At 46.0% G+C, this 14,835-nt stretch overlaps 1 protein-coding gene across 5 annotated transcripts in view; it reads right to left on the reverse strand.

The window, feature by feature from the left end:
* Positions 1-3,021: 3,021 nt before the first annotated feature.
* TTC7B (tetratricopeptide repeat domain 7B) overlaps positions 3,022-14,835 on the reverse strand; it is a 215,736-nt gene continuing 203,922 nt past the window's right edge. For 3 of the 5 annotated variants that reach the window (XM_037745149.1, XM_037745148.1, XM_037745152.1), the window contains 2 exons: positions 12,607-12,657; positions 3,022-3,323 (listed from right to left, as the gene is read on the reverse strand). In XM_037745149.1, the coding sequence (XP_037601077.1) occupies positions 3,037-3,323; positions 12,607-12,657 (338 nt within the window). In that variant the 3' untranslated portion in view covers positions 3,022-3,036. The remainder of the gene's footprint in view (positions 3,324-12,606; positions 12,658-14,835) is intronic. The other 2 variants (XM_037745151.1, XM_037745150.1) reach the window with 1 other exon arrangement.

Raw genomic sequence — 14,835 nt, forward strand, 5'->3', positions numbered from 1 at the left:
AAAAAAAAAAAAAAACCCTTCTACTCTAGCTGTTACAAAGCACAAGTCACCTTACAGGTGCTGATGTGCACCTACCTACCAGGTAGCACGGTGCGTGAGATTTCTGGAAGGTGCACAAGGCCGGGGACAGTGGTTGCCTGTGGTGGGGTAGGGGCACTGAGGCTCAGGGATAGGAGGGAGCCTTTCCATTTCATGGCTTCTCAATTGTGTGCCATGTAACCTGTGGAAGGGAGCCCCTACCACACAGCAAATGGGACCCGCTGTGGGCAAGCACCCCTCATTTCCTGGGTCTGTCCCCTTACAAAGTGGCTAGCGGCACAGATGTCCTAGTCACGGTCTCCTTGCTGTGCACATCACAGACAAGTGGCCTAGGGACTCTCTGCTACAATAGGCTGGAAATCCAAGGTCGTCTCCGAGTGGCCTTTCCTGCAAGCCTCAAATCTGGGTCCACACTCGCTGTGGGTTCCCATCACGAGCTCCTACTGTGCTCAGACCCACCGGGAGAGAGCAGGCCCACAAAGGCCACACAGACACCATGGCTTTGGGTGTCTTAAATTTCTTCTAAAGCCTACAAAATGGATGGACTCTGGCAGTATTGTGGGAGCTGATGATGGACACAGGAAGCAGATGTTACCTGGTTTCTATGAACTGCCAAAAAACGGAGTCACGCTTATTTTTCCTCTCAGAGCAGTGCGACTCAAATCACATAAGGTAAAACCTGGCAGTGCAGTGGAAACTATCTGTCTTCTTCTAAATTTTCCTCTTGAAGGACTATGTGGATATATGATACGATTCTAAATCTTGACTCAAGCAAAGTCATTGCTTTGAAAGAGTCAATATGGCACAAATTCCAAAAGCACCCTAATTGACTCCATTCATTAGTCCTACATGCTAATGCTCACCACGTGCATACAGCATACAGGTGCATACAGGTGCTCAGGGTCTACAGTCACTTTCCACAGTTCAATTCTACCACCTTCTAGAATGGTAAAGCTACACCCATTTGCTAGGAAGGAGAACGTGACTGTCCTATGGGCCATGCAATGAGAAATGGATCTTGTGTGATTATATAAAAATTCAAGGACAGCTCCAAGCAGGCTGGGAACAGTGGCTCACACCTGTAATCCCAGCACTTTGGGAGGCTGAGGCAGGCGGATCACCTGAGGTCAGGAGTTCGAGACCAGCCTGGCCAGTATGGCGAAACCTTGTCTCTACTAAAAATACAAAAATCAGCCAAGCATGGTGGTGGGCACCTGTAATCCCTGCTACTTGGGAGGCCGAGGCAGGAGAATCACTTGACCCGGAAGGTGGAGGCTGCAGTAAGCCGAGATTGCACCATTGTACTCCAGCCTGGGTGACAAGAGCGAGACTCCATTCCCCGCCACCCCCAAAAAATAAAATATAAAATAAAATAAAAGGATAGGTCCAAGCTGAATCTTAGCCATCAAGTTCTTCGATATTCCAATAATCAGCTACAAAATTTCCTCCCCAACAGTCATGGCAGGCCACACAAAGTGGGGCAAAGTCTCTAGATAACTGAGTGGGGGCAGCAAGACACCAGGCGAACCTCTCCTGGAATGTGTTGACTCTCCGGTCATTACGTCTCCCGAAAACAAGCGAAAGAAGTGCCACCTTTAAGGTCAGGGGAGCTAGTTCCACCAGGGGGATGGCCTTCAGCCCTTCCATACTTTAGACTTCACGCTTCAAAAACCCAACTTTGAGACCAATTTGAAAGGCAACTCTGCCCCTACACCAGCCCCACAAGTTCAGGTTTACCTGACTTGGGCACTAAACCGGACTCCTTCCCCTTCTGTTCTCTGTAGTCGTTGCTCATGGGGGTGACTGACTAGGACAGGCATCAGAGTCCTCTGCCAGGGCCTAGGCTTTGCGTAAGGGAGCTGTGGATGAGGCGCTACTGCTACTCCTTGGCCCTCAGAGCCAGCATGTCTGGGACCTCGCTGGGCAAGAGGCCGAATGCTGCAGGCGTCTGCAGCAGAGAACAACTGCAAATTCATGAATCATCCCTCTTTTGTCCTTCTGCTTAGAAGAATATAATTTGTTAATTTACGGTAGTTCTTATGGCTCAATTGAAGATGCCAACACAGAAAGGGCTGACTGAACTGGGCTCCGTGGCATGCCAAGGCCAGGTAAATCCAACCATGTTTCCAAAGCAAAGGCCTGCCAGTGGTGTCAAACAGGGTGGGACATCCCATGATTAGCCTTGGCAAAAAACGAGTCAACAGGACAGTTGGTGGATGATAAGCACCCTTCTCAGCCAAATGCGGGCTTTCACCAGGCACTGTAAGAGTCAAGCCTGAGAAGGCCCAGGAAGGCTATACAGATGAAGCGATGAGACCTGACGAGTGGAATTACCATTTATGTCAAAATATAAATATGTAAGTAAATCCACAGCCATCATTTCTTGGAAGCGCAGTGTAGTGGGATTCTCGTTATTAAAATGCCTGTGTACTGCATTTATTTTCGGGTTTTTTAGTCATGCAGAAGCATCACTGAGCCAGTGGAGTGCCCTAGGAACTGGGGAAGGGGTGCTCATGCCCGTCTCCCAGGTCAGTCTTCAGGTCAGAGGCTGCTGCTGTCTATAAAATCACAGGAGAGCCATCAGAGAGGGGCAGAGGAGCATAGGGCACATAGGGGCACCAAACACACAGCCCCTTCCCTGGCTTTATAAAGACATCTGTGTCTTTAACACCACCTGGCCCTCTCTCAGGGACTCCAAGACTTCACTGCCAAGATGTGCCTGGCATTGCGCTCATCAACCCTGGGAGACAGGTGCTATTCCTAAGCCCATCACACATAACTGGAAACTGAGGCCCTACCCAGCTGGTACAGCTGCGACTCCAGGCTCCTCACAAAGACAGTCTGGGGCACAGCCCTCTGGCCCCTCTACAGCACAAACCCTGTATCCCACATGGCAAACTCCCCAAGAATCCTTAGAGTCAAATCCAGAAAACTTTCCTGGATGTCAGCTCTGTGCCAGGGCGCCCAGGCAGGGGAGAGGGATCAGGGGATTCAGAGTCACTCGTGGTTCTGGCAAAGAAGTAATAACATTTCGCTGCATGACTGCCGAAGCTTTGATCTCTCCTGATGAGAGGCGTGGGCTAAACAGGCAAGCGCCCAGGCTCTGGCACAGCAGTGGGTGGTGGGCAGGGGCAGAGTGATACCTGCGTGGAGCCAGATCTGTGCCAGTGTCATCCAGGGGTGTAGCGGGCCCTGCTTAGGGGCGCTGCTCTGCAGAGACGAAGCCACTTCTGACAGTGCCTGCTCCACTCTTGAGGCTGCTACCGATGTGGCATGGACCGAGCCTGCGAGAGGTTTTTGAGAAGACTCTATCAGGAGCGAAACAACAGACCCAACCAACCCACCCCTCCCCACAGACAAGTGCTGAACACACACACCCCTTCCCCCAGGATGTTTCTAAGATTTACTGTCCACAAAGAAATGTGGGCAATCGTGGCCTGGGGCCTTAGTTCCCATCCTTTGGCTTTAGCTCATCTTTTTCTCAGCAAACAGAGCACATGCTATGCTAAGTGCCCCTCCAGGAGCTCAGCCTTGCACCGTGTGAGTGCCGGGAAATGGCGGGGATAGCCAGATATACAGCTGTGATGATTCTAGTGTGTGAAAATGACAAAGGGGCATTACAAACACCCCTGTAAGGGCCTAAACCTAGAAACTAAATTGGGGTGGGGGGAGGAGTAGACTTGCCTCCTGGGGAGCATTTGGAGTAGATGTGCTGGCCATTCTCAGGACAAACCCAGCAACTTCCCATTCCCATTTCATTCAAGCCTGGCCTTGGGGAGGTGGGCTATACCCTCGGCTTAGAACCATATTCTAGGGTATTGACTTAAAAACTGCAGAAACAGCACACTTGTGCCCTGTGTATAAGCAGATGTTGCTCCTTAAGGCTAATGCTAAACTAGCAGGGGATGGAATGGGATGGGTTTGTAGCAAAGACTCCTGGGGCTCAGAATATGCACCTGCCTAATTATTCTGTAAGACCTGCTGTCCTGAAAGGCTAAAGAGAGGGGTCGACTGAGCACGTTCACTAGTCAAGGGATAGATGCAGTGCACAAGTCAAAATGCAAAACTCATTTCTCTTCACGTTGACCCCTCAGAGGTCCTGATGATTAGAGACTTCCTCCTTCAACAGAGGCCTGCTTCCCACCTCTTTCCAACATTCACTCTCGGAGGGATGGCTTCAGAATTGAGAGCAGGATGCTCAGTTGTTCCAATTTTGAAAGTGTTAATATTCCTATTCAACTGCATCATTCTTAATCTGCACTTCCTCAGAAAGTTTAGTATGGAGAGAAACATTCCAACATGGAGAGTGGTAACTACCAACTCATCATAAAGTTTAAAATAGTAATTATACATAAAGATAAATACTGACTATAAAATAAATGGAGTTATATTCTCACTAATACAAAATTATGAACATAAAAATAATTTCAGTTGCGCTTTGGAGTGCACCCATCATTTATAAATTGTAAGCGTATTCACAGCAATGGATGGGTCATCCATATCATGTTTTCATTGCTCCAATATAATGATGACATGGATGCCTCTAAATGCACCTGAATCCTTTGGTGGGGCTTTGGTGGATGGAAATCAGAGTGGGCTAACAGTTCCCACAAGGATGACCAAGAGGAGAGCAGCCTCTGGAAAGGCCTAGCAAGTCCTGCTGCACAATACAGAACTCAGAGGCTAAGAGTCTAACTGATGGCATTATGATGGGAGAACTTAGGAATTGTGGCTAAGAATCTGTCCTTGTTCAGAAAAACTATGTCTAACTACTATTTTTTAAAAATCTAAATAGCAAAATGATTAAACTGCTGTCAAAATTTCTTGTCACCTTTTTATGGAAAGTAATATGTTAACTTGGGTAACAAGGGCTTGACGTAGGTTCCCTGAGATTTTTAGTAGCAATCATAGTTAAACGAGTAATCTAGAGGCTGTCATTGCCCTGTTCTGCCATTACCAAGCTGGCTACCTTCTCATTGGCTGGAACAGTGGTTCTCAACCTTAACTTCACATCAAAATCATTTGGGGTTTAAAAACTCATGATGTCATAGCTCCATCCCAACCAGCCACATCACTCAGTCTAAGGGTGAGGACTGGCACCTTTGTTAATCAGCCCAGGTGATTCCAATGTGCAGCTAAGACTGAGAACCACTCACCTGGAGAGACAGGAAGCAAGTGTTACTAATTCTGGTCAAAAAAAGCCTGTACATGGGCCAGGCGGCCTGAGCTCTCCTGCTTCCCTGCAGCTCAGGGGTGACCTGGGGAACGGAGCTCCTAGAAGATCTTGTTCTCTAGAACAGGGGTTCTCAGACCTTTTGGTCTCAGAATCTCTTCAGACTCTAAAAAATCATTGAAGACCTAATGAGATGGTTTATATGAATTATATCTATTAATATTTACATTAGAAATAAAAAAGACATGTTTAAAATGTTCACTTATTAATTAAAAAATAACAACAATAAATTATTGCTCTGGAAATATGGCATATTTTTTTTACCAGGTTCTGTGAACCTTTTGCTACAAAAATTTGTGACTTTTGGAGGGGCTAATTTTGCTTTTTGGATTAACTGTTTTGTTTGATCCACAAATAAATAATCAGAACTACTGCCAATGTTTCTTCTCTGTGATATTTAAACACAAGTAAATTAATTCCTAGCATAATATATTCTACTATGAATAAGGTCTGGCAGATAATGATGATGACAGCAGTGAGGATTGTCAGTTTCAGAGAACATACCGTGTTTCCGGCCCTGCAACTTGCACTTTACGTGTACTAATCTGTAACCAGAACTCAGAACACTAGTCTGATTCCAAATCAGTCCTCTAAGTTCAGCTCTGATGCCACCTCCTACAGGAAGGCTGCTGTGAGCCTTCCGCTTCTCCCTACAATAAGTGAGACCTTCTGTTCCTTGGTGCTTCTATGCGGTTGTCACTAACAATGCACAGACCACATATTTTAAAGTTAATGTAACTGTCTCCCTTATTAGACCATGTGGGTCTAGAAGACAGGAACTATGTCCTCAGTCTAGACATTTCCAGGGACTAACAATACCAGACCCATACTAGGTATTAGGTAAATGAGTGTGCAGTGAATGAAGGAGTGCTGTCAATAGACACGTCACTGTCTGAAATTCAGAACAGGGCAGTCCCCTCTTCTGGATGCACGTCTGTGTGCTCTACTCTTCCCCACAGCAATGGCTCAGAGGCCAGGACCCTCACCCACTCAAGGGGCGCTGCAGTGTGGTCTCATCACTTCCAACAATCCGTACTAAAAATGACAGTGACACATGGTTCCAATTAAACACAGACGTTTCCCTTCTCTAATGTAAAATTAAAGTATAGAGAAGGATAACAGGCTTATTAGAAATAATGTTTTTCTTCCTAGTCAATTTCTTGGTACACACATTTCACAAAAGCAGAGAGCCTTCATGTTCTGAACCAGGGATGAATATCAGGGCACTCGCAGGATAATAGCAGATGACTAACAAGAGTGAAATTATGTAAGTTGACATCTATTATTCCTGAAAATAACACAACAAATAAAAGTCTTTCACTGAATTAGTATTGGGGGGAGGGGAAGGATAAACATCGCTTTAATCAGAATGGATACAGCTGGTTAAGAAACAAACCAGGCAGGTGGCTCGAGCCTGTAATCCCAACACTTTGGGAGGTCAAGGCGGGTGGATCACCTGAGGTCAGGAGTTAGAGACCAGCCTGATCAACACGGTGAAACCCTGTCTCTACTAAAAGTACAAAAATTAGCTGGATGTGGTGGCATGCGCCTGTAATCACAGCTACTCAGAAGGCTGAGGCAGGAGAATTGCTTAAAGCCTGGATGTAGAGGTTGCAGTGAGCGGAGATTGCCATTGCACTGCAGCCTGGGCGAAGAGTGGATTCTATCTCAAAAACAAAAAAACAAACAGACAAAAACAACAAAAACACTGTATTTTATTGTTTCATAGAACTGAAATGGTAAGTGCCTTTACAGACACTGGATTTTGACTTACGCAGGTAAACAGCTGGAAACACTGGCTCTAACCAGCATATTTTTAAAGAACCCCTTTCTTTTTCACCATGGCAAATGTGTTCTCGCATTATATAACAGATGACAGCACTATTAAGGTAGAAATGGGCAAACTGAGGCTTGAAAAAGGAATCAGAAGTTAGAATTAGGACATATTTCCAATTTCAAATCCAAGACTCTGCAGAAATAAGTTTCCAAATAATCAGGTTCAACAGGTAAGCCAGGGAGAGCACCTGGGCTGTGGCACATTGCTCATCTGCCACCTGGCTTCAAGAGGTCCTGCCACTGCCCCAACCCCCAGGGCTGTGTGCTGCACCCCAGCTGCCACGATCTGTCTAGGAGACAATGTGCTTCTCCCACTCAGTCACAGGACACAGGGGCTCTGAAAAGCCACTGCAAGACCCAAGGTACCAAGGGCTGATGCAGGCAGGTGAGAGCTTGCTCTGAAATCAAGCTGGTCTAACAACCTGAACGGTGCAGGGGCATGCGATGTCCTGGAGCTGAGGCCATCAGCATTTCCTCAAGCCAGCAACTTTCCTTGTCCTCCCACCTAGATCCTCAACAGAAATTGTTATCTTGGACACCTGATACAGAGGCAAAGTGCCACTTGAAGAACGTTGTGATCCCCATATCCAGGGTTTCCTTCTGGGCTCCCCTCTCCATTACCATGTGTGGGGAAAGGCAGCCGAGGATCCAAGAACTGTGGTGGGAAGGCATTTCCCCATGGACCAAGAGGACCAGGAACCAAGAGGAACCAAGGCCACTGACCTCAGGGCACCAAGCCCAAGCTCTGAACCCCTCCTAGGGTTTTCTCACCTATACTCCCATCATACACTGAAGGCTGTTAAGAAACCCTGCCTGCCACAAGTAGGACACTGGGGAGGGTGAGCTCAAATTGCCCTTGCAGGTGAAGTTTTTCCAAAAAATGTCCTTTTGCTAATGCACATTGACACCTATGGTGAATTTCATAAAGACCTCAGCTGTGGCAATTACACGTGAGTCCTATTCCACCAAAGTTCATCATCCAAAGGGATCTCAGAGCCAATAATCCTGTTAAGAAAAGGCACAGGCTGGGAGTGGTGGGTCATGCCTGCAATCCTAGCACTTTGGGAGGCTGAGATGGGCAGATCTCTTGAGGTCAGGAGTTCGAGAGCAGCCTGGCCAACATAGTGAAACCCCGTCTCTACTAAAAATATTAAAAAATTAGCTGAGTGTGGTGGTACGTGCCTGTAATCCCAGCTACTTGGGATGCTGAGGCAGGAGAACTGCTTGAACCCAGGAGATGGAGGTTGCAGTGAGCCTAGAAGGCACCACTGCACTCCAGCCTGGGTGACAGAGTGAGAGTCTATCTCAAAAAATACATACATAAATATGTACATACATACATAAAATAAAATAAGACATAACTGATAAATTAAGTGGCTTAATTATGCTATATAACTGTATTTTTCACATGCAGCGTTGCCAAATAGCTAGCATATATTATATTCCAGCTCTCCATCTAACTATCTGACGGCCTCAGGTAAGTGGCTACAGTCTGAAGGACCCCTTCCCTTCTCTTCTCTCCTCACAGCACACAGATGAGCTGGATCTCAGATGGAATCCTGCCCACCCGGTGACTTGGCAAGCATTCCAGTGCCAGAGACAATGGACAGTCACATTACGTGATGTGTGGAAAACATCCTCTACTAAGAGAAAGACGTCAGCAGACCACCTCACATGAGCCCGGCAGGATTCGGGGCAGTTCCTTGCTTCCCAGCCCTGGAGAACTCATGCCATGCCTCATGGGCGTGAACGTGGGAGGACGGCACGTGGCCGCACCCCAACCCCCATCTCTGTTTGGCACCCACATTCTTTCTGCCTACTGCTGCAGCGGCAGACACCTCCCTCCCCACATTTTTCTGACAAGTAGCTGAGCCACTGCAGTGTGGGCACGCAGAAGTCACCTGCTGCTACCGTATCTCTGTACCTGTTTTCCCTTGATCCTGAAGTGATTCCGAATTACCTGTCAACTTATTCAGCTTCCAGCTCTTGGAAGGTGTGCCCCCAAAACAATTAAGAAAAAGCAGCAGCTCCATCTCTTCAAGACCCTGAGTATTAAGCAGCAATCTGAATGACTCAGCATTCTGTCAGCTAGCTTTGCCTTAAAATTTTCATTTTTTAGCAGGAAAAAAACATTCTGTTTCTCAAGATAGGGCTTGGAAATAAATCAGTCCAACACTGCAGACTGCTGGCAGCTCTGTGCCCTTCTGTCTCCGTGTGTCACCTGTGCTCAAAGAACCAGAATGTCCTGGGGGTTGAGGACGGGGAGGAGGCGAGGGAGCTAGTGATGGCTGTCTCTTATTTCTTGAAGACAGAGGAAGAGGTGTGAGTGTCCACTCTCTCTTTGGCCCTCAAAGCAGCCATATTTCTCCATACCTTTTTAAAACACATAACTGCTGTCCCCTCATCCCCTGGCACCCAGGAGTTAAGATAGTTCCCATCTTTGTTGTAGGGTAGTCCTGCTTTCTGAGGAGGTGACTCCAGGTGGTGGCTCCTTGCACAGCACTGCCACAGCTCTCCTTTCCATCTGCTGCTTCCCTGGGAACGGCCTTTGCCCCATGTGTCCCCCAGTGTGACAGCAGGGGCGGGGCCATTGCCCACCCGGTCCCACCAACCATGAGGGCTCCTGCTGTGGGCTCCTCTGATAAATAAATCACCTTGGTCACCATTCTAGCAGACACTTCCCTTTTTCACCAAGTGAAAACAGGATTAAGAGTCACAGCCCCAAGACGAGATCACAGTTTCCCATTGACTTTAACAGATTATCAAGCACCCTTTAAACCTGACAGCACATATCTTCTCCTGAAGGGGAAAGCTCTTTCCAGGGAAGCTTCAGGGAGGGACCCCAGTAGGGCAGGGAGAGCTGGGGACATGTCATCACCGGTGGGCATGCGGGGCTGGCTCAGCATGCTGCTGGCAGGTGTTGGCAGGGCCAGGCGGTCACACAGAAAGCATGGAGGGAAGCCGTTCACACACATGCAGGAAGGTGCCAGCTGTCAGAGCGAGCTGCCACCAGTGGCTCTGGGCTAGAGACAGTACCTTCTGGAGGACTACATTGGGCAGATGCTTCCATCTCCACCTAAACCCTCCCTGATGCATATTCATAAGGACATGGCTCCAGACAGAACTGCCCTCCCGCCTGGGGAAGGCTCTCTGAGCCTCCAGGTGTCTTTGACTGCCAGAGTCCTGGGGAAGCCTCCCAGGTTGGGATATTCTAATTCTGAATGCACACGCCCCAGCTTCGACCTGAGTGCCACTTACTGCTGAGCGGTCAGTCTCCTGTCGTTCCACTCAATCTTGTTTAAAGAAAGATGCTACAGAACTAATTAACGAGAATTATATTAAATTAATTTTAGTTTAATTAAAATAGCAGAAAAAGGTTATACATTAGGGCTGAATTTTAGAAAGTACCACCCCTCAAAAATGGTAGGTCATCACAGAGGGAGGGTCCCATATATGCAGGGATTTCTTTTAAAGCTACTTTATTCTATTAAGCAGGAACAGAGACTGAAATAAACCACCTCGTTGACTAGTCACTTCCTGATCATGATATACATTCTTGAGTGTTAGAAAACGCAACTCAATAAAATGCTAGTCATAATGGAAAGAGAAAAATGTCACTACTCCCTTGAATTCCTTTCTCAGACTTGTTATAGATATGTTCTTTCATTAATGTGTTTACTCTCTTCTCCCGGTGACTTATTGCTAAAGAGAGCAGCAACTTCACTACAATCAATGATAGGAAAAAGGGAGCCAAGAGCTCAAGTCGGTAATCTTGATTTTGGAGCATTCTTGGAGAGGGGAATAAAACATCGCACAGATTTTTCTCCAAAAAGACAACTGCTAGGGCACCTGGATGAGAGCGCCCAGGGTCCTCTAGGGAGTGACGGTCAGCCTGCAGACAGCCCTGCTGGCTTGTTCAAATCCTGCTCAGCCACCCCCACTCTTCTGGTCCTAGCTGCCCAGCATGTAACTCAGGGGGAAGGCAGCTGACTGGTCCTTAAAACCAGTATCCATGACTGCCAGACCATAAGGGCATGTGTAAATAGAATAACTATGAAATTTACATTTTTACAGATGAGGAAACAAGGCTGAGGGAGACCCAGTGAGTTGCCGGGGTGACTCTCCAGAGCTGGCCCTTGATGGTGCAAGGAACCTGGCAGGGAAATCTCTTTAATGAAGCACCTAACGTGTGATGACAACACCAACACATACCTCTTTTCTATTATGGGCTGTTTTTAGGTCAGAAATAAAGGCACATCTAGGCTGAGCTGGATTTCAGAGGGTGGAATCAATTCTTAAGGGTGGGGGCCAGTATTTGTCATAAGCTAAAGGCTCAGGTCATTCAAATGCACTGGACCCCCATATCCACCAGCATTTCCCCAAATGCAATCCATGGAACACTGATTTCCTAGGATGGAAAAAACTATTAAGTTAGCTTGGGAACACTGGGTCAAACAAAGTCAAGAAAGTCTTTAATTTTTTAAAGTGCAGGACTTCTCAGAATATTTAATGTGATTAAGGTGAACCAGGAAGCACTAGGCAGGAGATTGAGTATTGTCCAAATATATCTGACCAAAGAGATAAAGTGCTCTAAGAAACATCCTTTGGAAAATGTGACAATTCACGAATGACAAACACCACCAAAAGCACTGATAGGGTGGGCGTGGTGGCTCATGCCTGTAATCCCAGCACTCTGGAAGCCCGAGCGGGGAGGATCACTTGAGCCCAGGAGTTGGAAACCAGCCTGGGCAACATAGTGAGGCCTCCTCTCTGCTAAAAATTAAAATATTAGCTGGGTGTGATGGCGAGTGCCTGGTGTCCCAGCTGCTCAAGAGGCCAGCATGGGAGGATCGCTTGAGCCCTGGAGTTCCAGGCTGCAGTGACCTGTAATCGTGTTATTTTACTCCATCCTGACCTACTGAATGAGACCCTGTCTCAAAAAGAAAAAAGAAAAAAAAAAAAAAGCACTGATTCTCCATCCAAGGAATTAAGCAATTCCTTTCAATTTTGGTGGATATAGTTTTAAGTTTTATGATGTCTGTTCATTTTTAGAAAAATTAACAGTTAGAATTGCTTCCTATGCAGCAATAATAATTGCATTAATTACAGAAATGTCAAGATCCAACTGGTTCTCTCTCCCTAAAATGTACTGACCACCTGCCTTGGGAAAGCAGGGCGTCTCATGCTTCCAATCAGTGCCAGGAGGGCTTCTCATCCACGCACTGCACACCCCGAGCCGGGCCTTTTCCCTGCAATGCCTTCTTTTGTAGTCCTCAGATCAATACTGCCTCCTATATATAAACCCAAGCTGCGCTGAAGAGCGTTAGGATCTCAGGAGGGACGGGCTCCAGGTGGCGAAGTGGGCAGGCAGGTGGCAGAGGGACGTCCACGTCATCTCAGCATCCCCAGCACTCAACAACCACAATGCGCATTCCATGGTGGGGGGAGTGTGACTCTGGAGGCCCTCGGAAGGGTTAATAGATTGGTAAACTACTTACTAACTGAAAAAAGGGAAGGAAAACCATGAAAGTATGCTTCTGGAGGGTTGCCTTGGAACAACAGATCAAACCGAAAATTAAAACCAAGAAACGAAACATTTGAAAAATCAAAATTAAGGCTGAAAAAGCGAACGGAGTTCCAATAACCTTCCAACTGTAAGTCTGGCTATCTAGAATCATATTTCCATTCAAGAGTGACACACGTTTTTCCACTAACAATTTTTTTTTAAACCAAAGAAAGGCCAACTGGGTATTCCCCATCCATTTAAATGTTCACCCAGCACATGAAAGCTGACCGATTCATGCAATGTGTTTTGTTTCCTGCTCTGGAAACAAAACACATTCCAAAGGGAAGGGAAAAATAATCAAACGAGCAGGTTTCAGGTCTTTCCACACATTAACCCTAATCATGATCCCAATGGTTTATAGGGTTCAGCTAGTTTTCCTTTCTATGAAGTCAAAGGGTTGGAGGGAGAAATTCATAAAACTTCAGGTCCCAACGGAAAAGTTGGGACTTAAATTCATTACGATTTTAATAAAGAAATTCGATGTTTATCAGTATGTTTTCTCTTTTCTAATTAAATGCTGACTCTATGGGAGGGGGTGGATTCTTGAGAGCTCCTGTCTTAGTTGAAATACCTGGTCACTGGCTAGACACTCCCTGAGGATGGAAAGATGACTTTGGCGTATTAAGAATAAACAACTGAGCCTGCCCAGGACATACTCCATTGAGCAGAAAGCCCAGCAAGTCACTGATTAATCAGACACAAAGTGCCTCACTGGAAGAATTGGGACGTCAATCTTCAAAGGCTTACAGGAGCACAGGGCTCCCAGGATGCAATGTGAAAGATACTGGCAGGTGGGTCTGTTGTGCAGAAAAGAGTGGACGGGACATGGGAACATACCATGTTGTTCTGGAACGGGAAGATCCCATTTTAAGACAATAAACTCAACAAAAGTCAACGTAAAGAATTTTTCTGGAAAAATCGAAGTTGGCAATTGCAGATAGGCATTGTATTAAGGGAAAATGTCTATTTTAAGAAGTGCATTAAAAACAACATACACAGTGTTTAAACAATATCTTCATCTTCCATTTCATAAAAGGGCCGTTCCCAGGGAAGCAAAGTTCAGAACACTTAATATGCAGATAAGTACGGTCAGGGGATTTCTCAGCGTGGATGGTTTATTTTAAATGGAAATCTCATTTCTGCCCTGGCTTTCTGTGTGTGAGCTGAACACAGCGGGTGAGCCATCTGAAAGATGCGCACATTAGAGAAAGCGGTTCTTTCTGGCAGCAGTTTCCCCTTAAGGGCTTTTGTTCAGCATATAACTGGGCATGTGGAACAAAGATGAGCTCTTATCATTCATAGATATACAGATTACATTTTCTGGCAGTGCTGGCAGTGAACATTAAATAAATGAGTGAACGAAAACAAGAATGGACCACCTGGGTCAGATTCAGATTTAGGTCCTATTTAAGAGTTTTACCAACCAGTGTTTGTTTTCACACAGGGATCTTTCTTGTTGTCGTCGCTGTTCATGGACAGGTTCTGGAACTTCCTAAAGCTGACTTTCAAAATTTCTGTGTTATTTAAAAGCATGATTAGACTAAAATACTGTTCAATTTTTTCTGCACAGTTTCACAACATAAACCCTACATTTTCCGTCATTGCAAATGGAAAACAGTTTATAGCACTGTTTCTCAAAATGTGGTCTAAAATCCACAGGCATTGGACTCACAGGGGAGGAATTTATAAATCCAGATTCCCGGACCCCACCTCAGGCCCAGTGAATATCAAGTTGGGGGTGGGGACCAGGGGATCGGCTGCTTTAAAAGTTCTCTGTGATTTTAATACACAGTAAAGTCTGAGAATCACATATTGAAAGTGCTGTGGCCACAATCTTTAGAATACAGGCTTGATGATTACACACTGGTTGAATTCATTTCTAAACTGAAAACAGGAGTTTTAAGGATTAAATTCTTACTTGCAAAATGTTGTAATTTGCCTTTTCTTTAACAGGATTAATTTTTATGCATTTATATCAAACTCCAGGAAAGCAAGGAAGGACCCAAGAATTAGAGGCAATATTCTAGAAAAGCTTCCATCTTTCCTGCCCAGAAGCTCTCCTTTGCTTTTCAAAGAGGAGGCTGGAATTTGGGCTCTAATGTCTGAATCTCAGGTTTCCTTCAGCCCCAAACAACTTTTGGATTTTCAAATGAGCAAGATT

Source organism: Cebus imitator, unplaced genomic scaffold, assembly GCF_001604975.1.
Source record: "Cebus imitator isolate Cc_AM_T3 unplaced genomic scaffold, Cebus_imitator-1.0 Scaffold193, whole genome shotgun sequence".
Lineage (NCBI taxonomy): Eukaryota > Metazoa > Chordata > Mammalia > Primates > Cebidae > Cebus > Cebus imitator.